Source organism: Callithrix jacchus, chromosome 6 (genome assembly GCF_049354715.1).
Source record: "Callithrix jacchus isolate 240 chromosome 6, calJac240_pri, whole genome shotgun sequence".
In the NCBI taxonomy this organism is placed as follows: domain Eukaryota; kingdom Metazoa; phylum Chordata; class Mammalia; order Primates; family Cebidae; genus Callithrix; species Callithrix jacchus.
In genome coordinates, this window is record NC_133507.1 from 95,281,077 (window position 1) to 95,295,271 (window position 14,195).

General features: G+C 35.7%; 1 protein-coding gene across 11 annotated transcripts in view; it reads left to right on the top strand.

The window, feature by feature from the left end:
- ZRANB3 (zinc finger RANBP2-type containing 3) overlaps positions 1 to 14,195 on the top strand; it is a 309,784-nt gene that overhangs the window by 166,527 nt on the left and 129,062 nt on the right. For all 11 annotated transcript variants that reach the window (XM_008998974.6, XM_035305048.3, XM_078327919.1 and 8 more), the window contains one exon: positions 3,661 to 3,746. In XM_008998974.6, the coding sequence (XP_008997222.4) occupies positions 3,661 to 3,746 (86 nt within the window). The remainder of the gene's footprint in view (positions 1 to 3,660; positions 3,747 to 14,195) is intronic.

Sequence of the window (14,195 nt, forward strand, 5' to 3'; positions counted from 1 at the left end):
GGGAAAGCATTCAGCCTTTCACCTTTATTATAATGTTACTTGTGGGGTTTTCCTAGATTTTCTTTATCAGATTGAGGAAGTTCCTTTCTATTTTTGGTTTATGGATTGCTTAATCATGAAGAGATGTGGAATATCATCCCATGCTTTTTCTGCATCTATGGGGATATTCATGTGTTTTTTTATCCTTTATTCGGTTGATACAGTATATTACATTAATTGATTTTGAAATGTTAACGCTGCATTTCTGCAATAAGTCTCACTTGGTCATGGTATATAATCTTTTATACATGTTGTTTGCTGGATTGAGTTTGCTAATTAATATTATGTTGATGATTATTATTTCTATAATCATAAGAGATATTGGCCTATAGTTTTCTTTTCTCATGATGTATTTGTCTGGTTTGGGCATCAAGTTAAGACTGGCCTCATATAATGACTTGGAAAGTGTTCCTTTCTTTGGAAGGGTCTGTGAAACATTAACATTACTTTAAAAAAGAAAGTTTGCTAGAATTCAGTGGTGAAGCTATGTTGGCCTGGGCTTTTCTTTGTGGGTAGTTTTTTGATTATGGTAGTCTCTCCTTATCCACAGTTTCACTTTCCATAGTTTCAGTTACCCTGGTCAACTATAGTCTAAAAATAGCTGAGTATAGAATGATAAGACATTTTGAGAGAGAGAGAGAGACCACATTCATATGACTTTTGTTATAATATATTTTTATGATAGTTGTATTTTATTATCCATTGTTATTAATATCTTTCTGTGCCTAATTTGTAAATTAAATTAAACTTTATAATAGGTATGTATATATAGTATGAGTAAAAGCATACTATATATAGGGTTGGGTACTATCTGTGGTTTCAGGCACCACTGGGGGTCTTTGGTACATGTCCCCTGTGGATAAGGGGGTACTACTCTACTAATTCAGTCTCTTCACTGAGTACATATCTATTCAAACTGTTTTTTTTTTTCTTGAGTCAGTTTTAGTACTTTGCGTCTTTCTAGGAATTTGATCATTTCATCTGAGTTATCTAATTTATTGGCAAACAGCTGTTCATAGTATTCCCTTATTATTATTTGTGTTTCTGTGAAGTGGTTGTATTGTCCCCTCTTTCTTTCCTGATTTGAGTAATTTGAGTCTTTGAGTCTTCTCTTTTGTTTTCTTAGTCTAGCTAAAGTTTTATCAATAATGTTGATTTTTCTGGGAACCAATTTTTGGTTTCATTGATTTACTCTATTGTTTTTGTTTTCTATTTCATTTGTTTCCATTCTATCTTTTTTTGAGATGGAGTCTTGCTCTGTCATCCAGGCTGGAGTGCAGTGTCATGATCTTGGCTCACAGTAATCTCCACCTCTCAGGTTCAAGCAGTTCTCCTGCCACAGCCTCCCCAGTAGATGGGATTACAGGCATTTGCCATCATGCTCATCACATTTTTGTATTTTTGGTAGAGACAGGATTTCACCATGTTGGCCAGGCTGGTCTGGAACTCCTGGCCTCAAGTGATTCGCCCATCTTTGCCTCCCAAAGTGCTGGAATTACAGATTTGAGCCACTCCTGCTGGCCTATTTCCACTCTAATCTTTATTGTGACCTTCTATTTGCTGTGGGTTGTTTGCTGTTTTTCATTGTGTTAAGGTGGAAAATTAGGGTATTGATTTGAGTTATTCTTGTTTAACATAGGAATATGCACCTATTAATTTCCTTCTAAGCACTATTTTTGCTGCAACTCGTGTTTTGGTATGTTGTGTTCTCAATTTTCCTTATCTCAAAGTGTTTTCTAATTTCCTTTGTGATTTCTTCTTTGGCCCATTGGTTATTTCTGAATATGTTGTCATATTAAATGGATATAAAACACTGAAGTCACTTTAGAGAAATGTAAGTTACTTAAAACGTTACTGTATGACCCAACAATTTCATTCTTAGGTATATACCCAAGAGAACTAAAAACAAATTCTCACCAAAAATTACATACTCATGTGCTGGGTTACATAGTAGCATTATTCATGATATTTCAAAAAGTGGAAACAAGCAAAATGTTCATCAGTTGATGAATATATAAACAAATATGGTATAGCCATACAATGGAATATTATTTGGCCATAAAGAGGAATGAAATACTATACATGCTACAATGTGAATTAACTTATAAAGCAGTATTCTAGGTGAAATAATCCAGATACAAAAGGCTACATAGTATATGAGTCTATTTATATGAAATGCCAAGAATAGGCAAATTCATAGAGACAGAAAGTGGATTAGTAGTTGGCCAAGATCAGAAGAAAGGAGAATTAGTAGTGACTACTAATGGGAATGGACCTTTTTTGGGGGAGTGATAAAAATATTACAGAATTAGATAGTAATGACTGGTATACAACTGTGAATCTGGGTATGGAGCTTTTTTGGGGGTTGATTAAAATATTACAGAATTAGATAATGTTTTGATGCACAACTACGTGAATCTATTGAAAGCCACTCTTTTTTAAAAGTTTGGTATATGAACTCTATATCACAATAAAACTGTTGGTTTTTAAAAGTATATTAAAATAACAATGAGACAGTACTATCAGAGTTGTAATAAATGAGAGGATTTCATGATACTATTGATGGGAGTGTAAATTGGGACAATCTTCTTACTGGGCAACATGGTAACATTATCAAACTTTTAAAAAGCATATACCTTAAAAATCAACTATTCCATTTCTAAATATACATCCTACATCACCTCTAATAGAAATACAAATGGATGGATGGATAGATAGATGATTAATAGATAAAGATATAAATATATATACTACACCCATATATTCACATATATATATACACACAATTATATGAAGTTATTAATATTAGTAACTGCCTAAAAGCTAGAAATAGCCTATATGTCCAATATCAGGAGTCTGTTTAAATATTTTACAATACATCTACATAATAATAATGGGTAGCTATTTAGTTTTTAAATAGTGCATTATTATTATATTGCTTGTATAGGTATTTAAAACTAAAAATAGATACATCTGTACTTAAAAAGTGTCTGAGACATGTGTTATGGGACAAAATTCTAGTTGTATGACAATATGTATTATTCCTCAGTTTGCTTTCTTCATCTAGTGTATATGTGTATAAAAGCATAAACATATGCTTAAATCAGCATAGAAAAATGTATAAATGGGCCAGGCTTACGCCTGTAATTCCAGCCCTTTGGGAGGCCAAGGTGGGTGCATCACGAGTTCAGGAGTTTGAGACCAGCATGATCAACATAGTGAAATCATGTCCCTTCTAAAAATACAAAAATTAGTCGGGCATGGTGTTGCATGCCTATAGTCCCAGCTACTTGGGAGGCTGAGGCAGGAGAATCACTTGAACCTGGGAGGCGGAGGTTGCAGTGAGCCAAGATCAGGCCACTGCATTCCAGTGTGGCATCAGAGTGAGATGCCATCTCAACAAAAAAAAAAAAAAAAAGGAAAAGGAAAAAGAAAAATATGTAAATTATATTTATAAAACAGACAATGGTTATCCCTGATAAATAGAAGGGAGGGGACTTGAGGAATAAAGAGTTGGATTTTGTTTTATACTTCCTACTATTTTGTTAAATGGTTTTATTATTATAATAACAATTTACTTGAAAATATTACAACATATTAAAAACACATCTGTTATTATAGCTTTTCATGCAGATTGAAGCTCTCTTTCCACAAAAATTTGGAAGTTGGACTGACTATGCAAAAAGATATTGTAATGCACACATCAGGTAAGACAAACTATTTTCCATAAACTTGTTCCTCACATATTAACTGTGAACATTGCTTTATTAGTCATTCTTTATCCCACTGTTTTACAATTAGTGGTAGCTATGAAATAATTGGTGGATTATTATACATGTAGATGGATGACCTATATGTAAAATAAATAAAAGTAATAGATAATGGCAAAGTTTACCTTTATTCTTATTTTTTACTTTCTACTTTTTATTGTTGAAATTATTTATTTTTATTGGCTAGATTTACATGTATGTTATACAAAAGTAAAAAGTAAGGTGTTTGTTCTACTCTTGTCTCTCAGCAAACCATTTCCCTTCCCATGTAACCAGTGTTGGCACTTTCTTTTGTATCCTTTTGAAAATACCCTTTGGGTGAACAAGGATGTATGATTATATGTATATAATATTTCATTTTATTTCAACATATATAGCACAATTTGTGCATTATTCTGCAGTTCATTTTCTTCATCTAGTATATATTGTAGATCTTTCTTTATCAGTTAAGAGCTTTGATACTCATTTTATTTTATTTTCTCTTATTTTTTTGAGACAGAGTCTTGCTCCGTTGCTCAGGCTGAATGTAGTGCAGTGGCTCAATCTTGGCTCACTGCAACCTCTGCCTCCTGTGTTCCAGCAATTTTCCTGCCTCAGCCTCCCAAGTAGCTGGGATTACAGGCATGTACCACCATACCCGGCTAATTTTTGTGATTTTTACTGGAGACAAGATTTGACCATGTTGGCCAGGCTGGTCTCGAGCTCCTGACCTCAGGTGATCCACCTGCCTCAGCCTCCCAAAGTTCTGAGATTACAGGCATGAGCCACCACTCCCAGTCTGATACTCATTTTAAAGGCTCCATGTATTCTACCATTTAGATTTTATTTATGCAATTTACTTTCTTTTTTTTTTTTCTGAGACAGAGTTTCACTCTTGTTACCCAGGCTGGAGTACAATGGGGCGATCTCGGCTTACCGCAACCTCCGCCTCCTGGGTTCAGGCAATTCTCCTGCCTCAGCCTCCTGAGTAGCTGGGATTACAGGCACACGCCACCATGCCCAACTAATTTTTTTGTATTTTTAGTAGAGATGGGGTTTCACCATGTTGACCAGGATGGTCTCAATCTCTTGACCTCATGATCCACCCGCCTCGGCCTCCCAAAGTGCTGGGATTACAGGCGTGAGCCACCGCGCCCAGGCTGCAATTCACTCTTAGTGGACATTTGTAGTATATAGCTATGCATGCAATACAGCAATGAGTATCCTTGCGCATGTAGAGAGGTAGTATTTTATAGTTGTCAAGAGCATGGAAATTTAGAGCTGGACCACCTGTGATTTATTTTCACACCTACCACTTACCAAATGCTTCATTTTAGAAAAGTAACTATCTCCCCATACCTCAGTTTCTTCAGCTCAAAAAAATGGCAAATTATTATGCCTGCCTTGGAGAGTTTTTATGAAATGTATATTAACTAATATTTATGAAGTGCTTGAACAGTAACCATACATAGGGAGTACTCAATAATTGTTAGCTATTTTAGTATTTCATGCCATATGCATAGGGGCAAAAATCTAAGATAAAGTTGCAGAAGTGACATTGCTAATTTAAAGGGCATGTGCATTTTTATATTATTAGATTTTTCCAAATCATGCTCCATAGAAAGTACAGCTTTTTATATTCCCACCAGCTGTGTGTCAGATTGTTTCTTTTTCCATACCTTTCCAACATAGTGAAATATAACTTATTTCATTCTTGCCAATGTAAACTGATAGTAGCTTTAATTCACATTATTCACATTTAATTCACAAATTCACATTTGCCCATTATGTCATTAAATGCATTTGAGCATTTTTTTCACACATATGAGTTATTTGTACTTTTTTTCTGTCAATTGTCTGTGTGTGCTATTTGTCCTTCTGTCTACTAAATGTATTGACTTTTTTCTTGGTATATTGAAAACCTTTATATATTACAAAAATATCTCTTTGTATTACAAAAAGTCTCTCATTTTTTTTATTTCCCAATGCATTCTTTTTAATAATTCCTTTAAATAAAACCACACGGTCATGGTTTTCTGATGCTTTTTAAAGGGCTCCAGAGTATAAAGATAGAAAGACTTACTCTAAGTTGTTTCTGTGAAGTCAATCTAACACTGATACCAAAATCAGACAAGATAGCACAAAAAATGAAAACAAGAGACTATAAATGCAGAAATTCTCAATATTAATAGATTAATGGACTCTAGAAATTCATTAAAACCCTAATGTATTGATTATATGCAGATGGCATTCACATTAGGAATTCAAGGAATGTTTAATATTAAGAAATACATCAATGTAATTTGCCATGTTAATAATGACAAAGAGAAACTGCATCATCTCTATATGTACTGGGAAGTCCTTAGGTAAAATATAACATTTACCACTCTCTCACTTTTTTTTTTTGAGATGGAGTCTCATTCTGTTGCCTAGACTGGAGTGCAGTGACACAATAATGGCTCACTGCAACTTCTGCCTCCCAGGTTCAAGCAGCTCTACTGCCTCAGCCTCAGAGTAGCTGGTACCACAGGCATGCGCCACCATGCCCTGCTAATGTGTGTGTGTGTGTGTGTGTGTGTGTGTGTGTTTAGTATAGGTAGGGTGTGTGTGTGTGTTTAGTATAGATAGGGTTTTACCACGTTGGCCAGGCTGGTCTCGAACTTCTGACTTCAGATGATCCACCTGCCTTGGCTGCCCAAAGTGCTGGGATTACAGCCATGAGCCACCATGCCTGGCCAACATTTACCCTTGATTACAGTGTTTAATAAATTTAGGGTATGTATGTGTATGTGTGGTTTTACATATGTATGTTTATATATGTTAGTGTGTGTCTTTCAATTCCAAAACAATTACCACAGCTTACCTTTACTCTGGAGGACTGATCAATTAAGTTACTCAAAGGAAAAATAAGGGCCGGGTGTGGTGGTCACACCTATAATCCCAGCACTTTCGGAGTCCAAGGTGGGTGGATCATGAGGTCAAGAGATCAAGACCATCCTGGTCAACAAGGTGAAACCCCGTCTCTACTAAAAATACAAAAATTAGCTGGGCATGATGGTGTGCGCCTTTAGTCCCAGCTACTCGGAAGGCTGAGGCAGGAGAATTGCTTGAACCCAGGAGGCGGAGGTTGTGGTGAGCCGAGACCCGCGCCATTGCACTCCAGTCTGGGTAACAAGAGCAAAACTCCGTCTCAAAAAAAAAAAAAAAAGGAAAGAAAAGAAAAATAAGAGGATATGAGGCTAATTTCATCAGGAAAAATTTTTTTTAATTAAAAAAAGAAAAGAAAAAAAAGGGCAGGCACAGTGACTCACACCTGTAATCCCAGCAGTTCGTGAGGCTGAGATAAGAGGGTCACTTGAGCCTAGGAGTTTGAAAGCAGCCTGGTAAACATAGTGAGACCCCATCTCTATTAAAAGTGATCAAAGTTTTCAGGAAAAACAAAATTATCATTTTCTACAGCTGATGTTATTTATTTGGAAGACTGAGAATCAGCTGGAAAGTGTTCAAAACAAAATGGAATAGATTAAAATAGCCTAGCACAAAGTTAATATTAAAAAGTCAGTTGTCTTTCTCTACATAAATAATAAATAGTTCTAAAATACAGTGAAAATAAAAGATAGTAGAAAACTCGAGAATATTAGTGAAGGACATTTAAAAAGAAAGACATGCTCCTATTTGATGAAAAGACTTGATAGTATAAAGATTTTACTTTTTTCTGAATTTATTCATAGATATAGTTATACAATAAAAGACAATTTTTCTTGTAGATCCAGAAAATTGATTCTAAATATTATTTAGAAAAATAAGAAACAATTGTCAAGAAAGTTATGAAAAATTAGAGTATTAAAAAAAGGAGGCTGGGCACAGTGGCTCACGCCTGTAATCCTAGCACTTTGGGAGGCCAAGGTAGGTGGATCACCTGAGGTCAGGAATTTGAGACCAGCCTGGCCATCATGGTAAAACCCCCTCTCTACTAAAAATACAAAAATTCGCTGGGCGTGGTGTCGAGCACCTGTAATCCCAGCTACAGGAGAATCACTTGAACCCAGGAGACAGAAGTTACAGTGAGCTGAAATTGCACCATTGCGCTCTAACCTGGGCAACAAGAGCAAGACCGTCTTTAAAAACAAGGGGGGCGGGTAAGGATTTCTTTCCCCTGTTTTTACACAAAAATTAATTTCAGATGAATAAAATATTTAAAGATTATTAAATAAAATCCTAAGTAAAACATAGAGGATTTCTTTTATAACTTTGTTGTAGGGAAGTCATAAAAAAGAATATATTCAATTGCATAAGAATTTGAAAGTTGTCATCCTTCTAGAAAATATATCTTAAGTAAAAAGAAATTTCCAATTAAGGAAAAATTATGTGTTGCAAATTAAAGAGAAGGCTAATTTCAATGACTGAGAAAAATGTGCAAAAAATGTTAACAAATAACTGATAGTATAAAGGAATACAAATAGGTTTTAACTATATAAATCTAATCAATAAGAGAAATTCAATTGAAACTACAATAAGACAAATTTTTACCTATTATAGTTATAAAAATTATAACATTTAACAAAACAGTATATCGATGAGCATATAAACAAACAGGAACTGTCTTACATGCTGAAAGAAATGTAATGGCTATACCATCTACTATGGGGTTTTTTTGAGCCAGTGTCTTGCTTTGTTACCCAGGTTAGAGTGCAGTGGCACGATCATGGCTCACTGCAGCCTTAACTGCCTTGGCTCAAGTGATTCTCCCACCCCAGTCTCCCTAGTAGCTGTTAAAATGAGCATGCACCACCGTGTGTGACTAATTTTTTGTTTTTGTTTTTTTAAAAAACGGTTTCTTGCTTTGTCACTCAGGCTGGAATGCAGTGGTGCGATCTCAGCTCACTGCAACGTCTGCCTCCCAGGTTCAAGAGATTCTCCTGCCTCAGCTTCCCAAGTGGCTGGGATTATAGGCATGTGTCACCATACCTGGCTAATTTTTGTATTTTTAGTAGAGACAAGTTTCACCATATTGGGAAGCTGGTCTCGAACTCCTGACCTCAGGTGATCCGCCTGCCTTGGCCTCCCAAAGTGTTGCGATTACAGCACTGACGATTTTTAAAAATTTTTTGTAAAGATAGGGTCTCAGTATGTTGCACTGGCTTGTCTGGAACTCTGGGCTCAGGCATGAGTCACCGTGCCTGGCCTACACCATCTATTGAAAGAAATTTCACTATACCTACCAAATATTTAAAAGCCCGTACACTTAACTTAGCAATTAAAATTTAAGTTTATCCTGCACTTATTCGTATACACTATTTTATGTAATTGTTCATGTATGTTCTTATCACATGTTATTCACATATTTATCAAATACCCAACATACAGATATACACATACACATATGCACATGTATGTACAGTTTAAATTGCATGTTTAGTAAATAATACATGATTGGATAACAACCAGCTATAGGAAACTTACTGTAAATGATTGTACATCCATACAATGGAATACTGTGTAATCTTGATGCAACTTATTTTCAAGATATAGTGTTGAAAGAAAAGGAATTGCAGAAAATTGTTTTATCTTTTGTATTTTTTAAAAATATGTCTGTATAAAGCGTGCGTGCACGCGCTCACGCGCACACACACACACACGGATTTTCCCTGGATATCTTGAAATTGTCAACATGGTAGCCTCTGATGGCCCTGACCCAACTGATAGTCTCTGAGACTTCTCTATGGAAGCCACTATGCACTGTGGAGTCCACTTTCTATGCTGTTAGTTCAACTCTTCAGCATAGTGTGATTACCTCGCTGGCTGGAGATTTGTAACAAGGGACCACTTTGCAATGGCATATGATCATTTTGATAGGGAACTTGACCTACATTGTGTTCTCCATTGGAGTGAGTTACTAGCTAGAAGCACTTTGAGGGTGGAACACTTGTTTTTTCTGGTGGTCTATTCCCAATGTCTAACAGAGCACCTGGCACATGATATCCAATGTTTATTGAATCATTGAATACTAGATCTGGGTTTTTTGTATGCTAGATCCATGTAACTTCTTGATATGAACAACATTCATCTGCTAAATCCACAGATGTTGTCAAATCAATGGGGTTACTCAGATATAACTTCATATTGCTCTGAAAATTGACACAGTATTAAAAAATAAGCAGTATAATCATCTTGGATAAGGACTTCTTATGCTTTAGATTTGGAGCTTCTGGAATAAAAGGGCTGAACTAAGTGATTTGGATAATCTTTCCCAGCTCAAAGTTTGGTTTCTTCATACTGACTTTAGAAATCATGAGCAAAACTGGGATTCTTCTTATAATAAATGAAATACTAATAGGAGTTCTTATATAACTGAAACTGTTAAATTTATTTTACTACTTCTGTATAAAAGAAAACATAGAAAAACTATTATCATTTGGCTACTTTCTATTAAGAATTTTAAGTTAATATACTTTTGTGACTTGGGCTGAGAGAGTTCTGTGACACAAAGTTCTTAGTTGTTTTTCTGGTAACTGGGGCTATAATTAATTTGCTAACATCAGTTTTGATTAAACTGTAAGTTGATTTAGATGCCAGTTTGACCAAAGTAATAACTCTTTAATCTTTACTAAGTGATTTTTTTTTAACAATGCATGGAAAGTATTGTAATGATTTTGCTACAGTACCACAGATTAACATCCCTTCCCTCCACTAGGAAATCAACAGTAGCAAATGTGGTAAACACTGTTAGTTGCCTACCCCATTTTTCTTCCAAACAGATTCCTGATTTACTTTAGGTATATATATATATATATATATATATATCTACCTACCTATACATACATACCTACCTATAGGATTCTGGGAAAGTGGACTTTGTATCCGATATCACAGATAGATTCCAGTCATTCTAAGCCAATTAGCACATTGTATTCTTCAGACAACTATTATTGGTCTGGGGTTGGTCATGTGCCAAGCATGCTGAAGAAAAGGGCTTTATTTCAAGGATGGAGGACAAGATAAGCATCTTAAGCTGAATATGAACAAAGAAGCATGTTGTACTACCTGCTGCTGGTAGCTGTCTTCTGACCATGTTGGGTATCGGGTTTAGATGAGCAAGCTTTTTAATGGCACAGTGAAGAGGTGCAAGGAATCCAGGAGTTGACCAATCCAGGAGCCTTTCTTTTATTCATGTTGTAAAACATTTCTTTTTTTATCAAGCAATTTTAATTCAGAGTTTCAGTTCCTTATAGCCAAAAATCATGGTTCCGGGTACATCATTCCTAAATATTCACTTTGTTCCTATTATAGGTCTGTTTGGCATGATGCCAGGTTTTGTTGGGAAGCCCTTAATCCTACTTCTTGCAGACTGTCAATGCCAAAAGTTTACCTACATAAGACAAACATACTTACAAATATTTTATCTTTTGGAGATTGGAAAAACTTAAGTGATGAATAAGCATTTTTTTTTTTGTTTCCTGACTAGGACCTGTCATATGACAAAGAAGCATATACCTGTCTCTTTCTTTAAAAAAATTCATCTTCTTGAAATGCTTTATGATTGTGGAAGACATATTCTGTTTTCTGGAGAAAGCCATTTCAAGGTTAAGATCATGCTTCTCAAAAGGCATATTCTTTCAGGTTCCATTTCAGAAGTTTTATGCAATTCCTTTACTTCTTTACCTTGAAAGCACTATGGTGCCATAGACTCTAATTCAGCTCAAGTCACTTCCTGGCATTTTAAGTTAGTCTGTGGAATGCTATATATTTTTCCATAATGTTTTGATTCTGTGAAGGTGTCATTTTCACACTATAATTTTGCAGAATGCAAATTTTGGTTAGTTATTCAGTTCTAGACCCATATTTTATATTTGAAATGTCATGACTGTATTCAAAGTAAGTTAAATGAAGCTTCAGCAAAAGTGTAACTTTGCTTTTAAAAAGTATTTTAAATACCTAAGTAATGACAAACAGAAATGTATTAATACAAATGTAGTTTAGAGATGAGAAGTCAATATAGGTAACCAACTACCTGGTTTGACCTGACAGACAGCAGAAATATTACTCAACCAGAAAAACTCTTATCTAAAATGCCTTACATCATTCACTTTACAGGATTATATTTAGAGGAACTATAAATGCAAATATAATTTGGAGAAGGCAACATATTCAGTTGTCAACCATTAGCACATTGAATGATCAATTGTTAAAACTAAAATATTTTGGTGATTACCCAGTTCCCCTCTGTCATTTTATAAGCACTTGGGCAGTTTAAATGGCTTGCTCTATCTCACTTTCTTTTATGGTTTGTGTTTTTTTTTCCTGGAAGTAGTAAAGACTTAGGGAATGGCACTTTAATAAATATTGTTTTACATAGAAAACAAGGACATATAGATAACCCAGCCAAGCATCCTGTTATCAGCAGCTATCTTCAAAAAGTATGCTGTGGGAAGACATATTGGTCTTCCCTAATATTATGTCTTTGTTTTTTTTTTTTTGTTGTTTTGTTTTGTTTTGTTTGAGACAGAGTCTTACTCTGTTGCCTGGTCTGGAGTGCAGTATTGCAATCTCTGCTCACTGCAACCTCTGCTTCCCAGGTTCAAGCGATTCTCCTGCCTCAACCTCTTGAGTAGCTGCAACTCCAGGCATGCGCTACCATACCTGGCAAATTTGTGTATTTTTAGTGGAGACAGGGTTTCCTCATGTTGGCCAAGCTGGTCTCAAACTCTGGACCTCAAGCCATCTGCCCACCTCGGCCTCCCAAAATGCTAGGATTCCAGGCATTGAGCCACAGCGCCTGGCATTTCCCAATGGTATGTTAATGTTATGTTTGAATTGCTATTAAGATATTCTAGACACTATTCTATCACACAGTTCATCAATTTTTTAAACGTTATTTGTCATTGGTATTGCGTACCAGTTCCATCTCTAAGGAGAATTCCTTGTCTAAATTTTTATGAGAGGAAAAATACTGTATGGTAATATAAATTAAAGGTATTTATAGCCATACCCAAAGTTTGTTAATTAATGGGTCACTGTCAGCTTCGAGAAATGTCTTGAGGGAGAGCACCAGGATGAATAGCTAATGGATGCAGAGCTTAATACCTAGGTGATGGATTGATAGGTGCAGCAAACCACATGGCACATGTTTATCTGTGTAACAAACCCACACATCCTTCACATGTATCCTGGAACTTAAATTTTTCTTAAAAAAGGAAATGTCCTACTTGATCATGATGAATAAGTTTTTTGATTTGCTGTTGCAATCGGCTTGCCAATATTTTATTGAAGATTTTTGCATCTATGTTCATCATCCCGGGGATGCAAGGCTGGTTCAACATACGCAAGTCTATCAACGTAATTGACCACATAAACAGAACCAAAAACAAACACCACATGATTATCTCAATTGACGCAGAGAAGGCATTTGACAAAATTCAACAGCCCTTTATGCTAAAAACCCTCAATAAACTCGGTATCGATGGAACGTATCTCAAAGTAATAAAAGCTATTTATGACAAACCAACAGCCAATATCATACTGAATGGGCAAAAACTGGAAGCATTCCCTTTGAAATCTGGCACTAGACAAGGATGCCCTCTCTCACCACTCCTATTCAATATAGTACTGGAAGTTCTAGCCAGAGCAATCAGGCAAGAAAAAGAAATAAAGGGTATTCAAATAGGAAAGGTGGAAGCCAAATTGTCTCTATTTGCAGACGACATGATAGTATACCTAGAAGACCCCATTGCCTCAGCCCAGAAACTCCTGAAACTGATAAACAACTTCAGCAAAGTCTCAGGATATAAAATCAATGTGCAAAAATCACAAGCATTCGTCTACACCAATAACAGACTTAAAGAAAGCCAAATCAAGAGCGAACTGCCATTCGCAATTGCTACAAAAAGAATAAAATACCTTGGAATACAACTCACAAGGAAAGTAAGGGACCTCTTCAAGGAGAACTACAAACCACTGCTCAACGAAATCAGAGAGGACACAAACAGATGGAGAAACATTCCATGTTCATGGTTAGGAAGAATTAATATCGTGAAAATGGCTATACTGCCCAAAGTAATTTACAGAATCAACGCTATCCCCATCAAGCTACCATTGACTTTCTTCACAGAACTGGAAAAAACCACCATGAACTTCATATGGAACCAAAAGAGAGCCCGCATAGCCAAGTCAATTCTAAGCAAAAAGAACACAGCGGGGGGCATCACACTACCGGATTTCAAACTATACTACAAGGCTACAGTAATCAAAACAGCATGGTACTGGTACCAAAACAGAGATATAGACCAATGGAACAAAACAGAGGCACAGGAGGCAACACAACATACATACAACTATACAATCTTTGATAAACCTGACAAAAACAAGCAATGGGGCAAGGATTCCATGTTTAACAAATGGTGTTGGGAA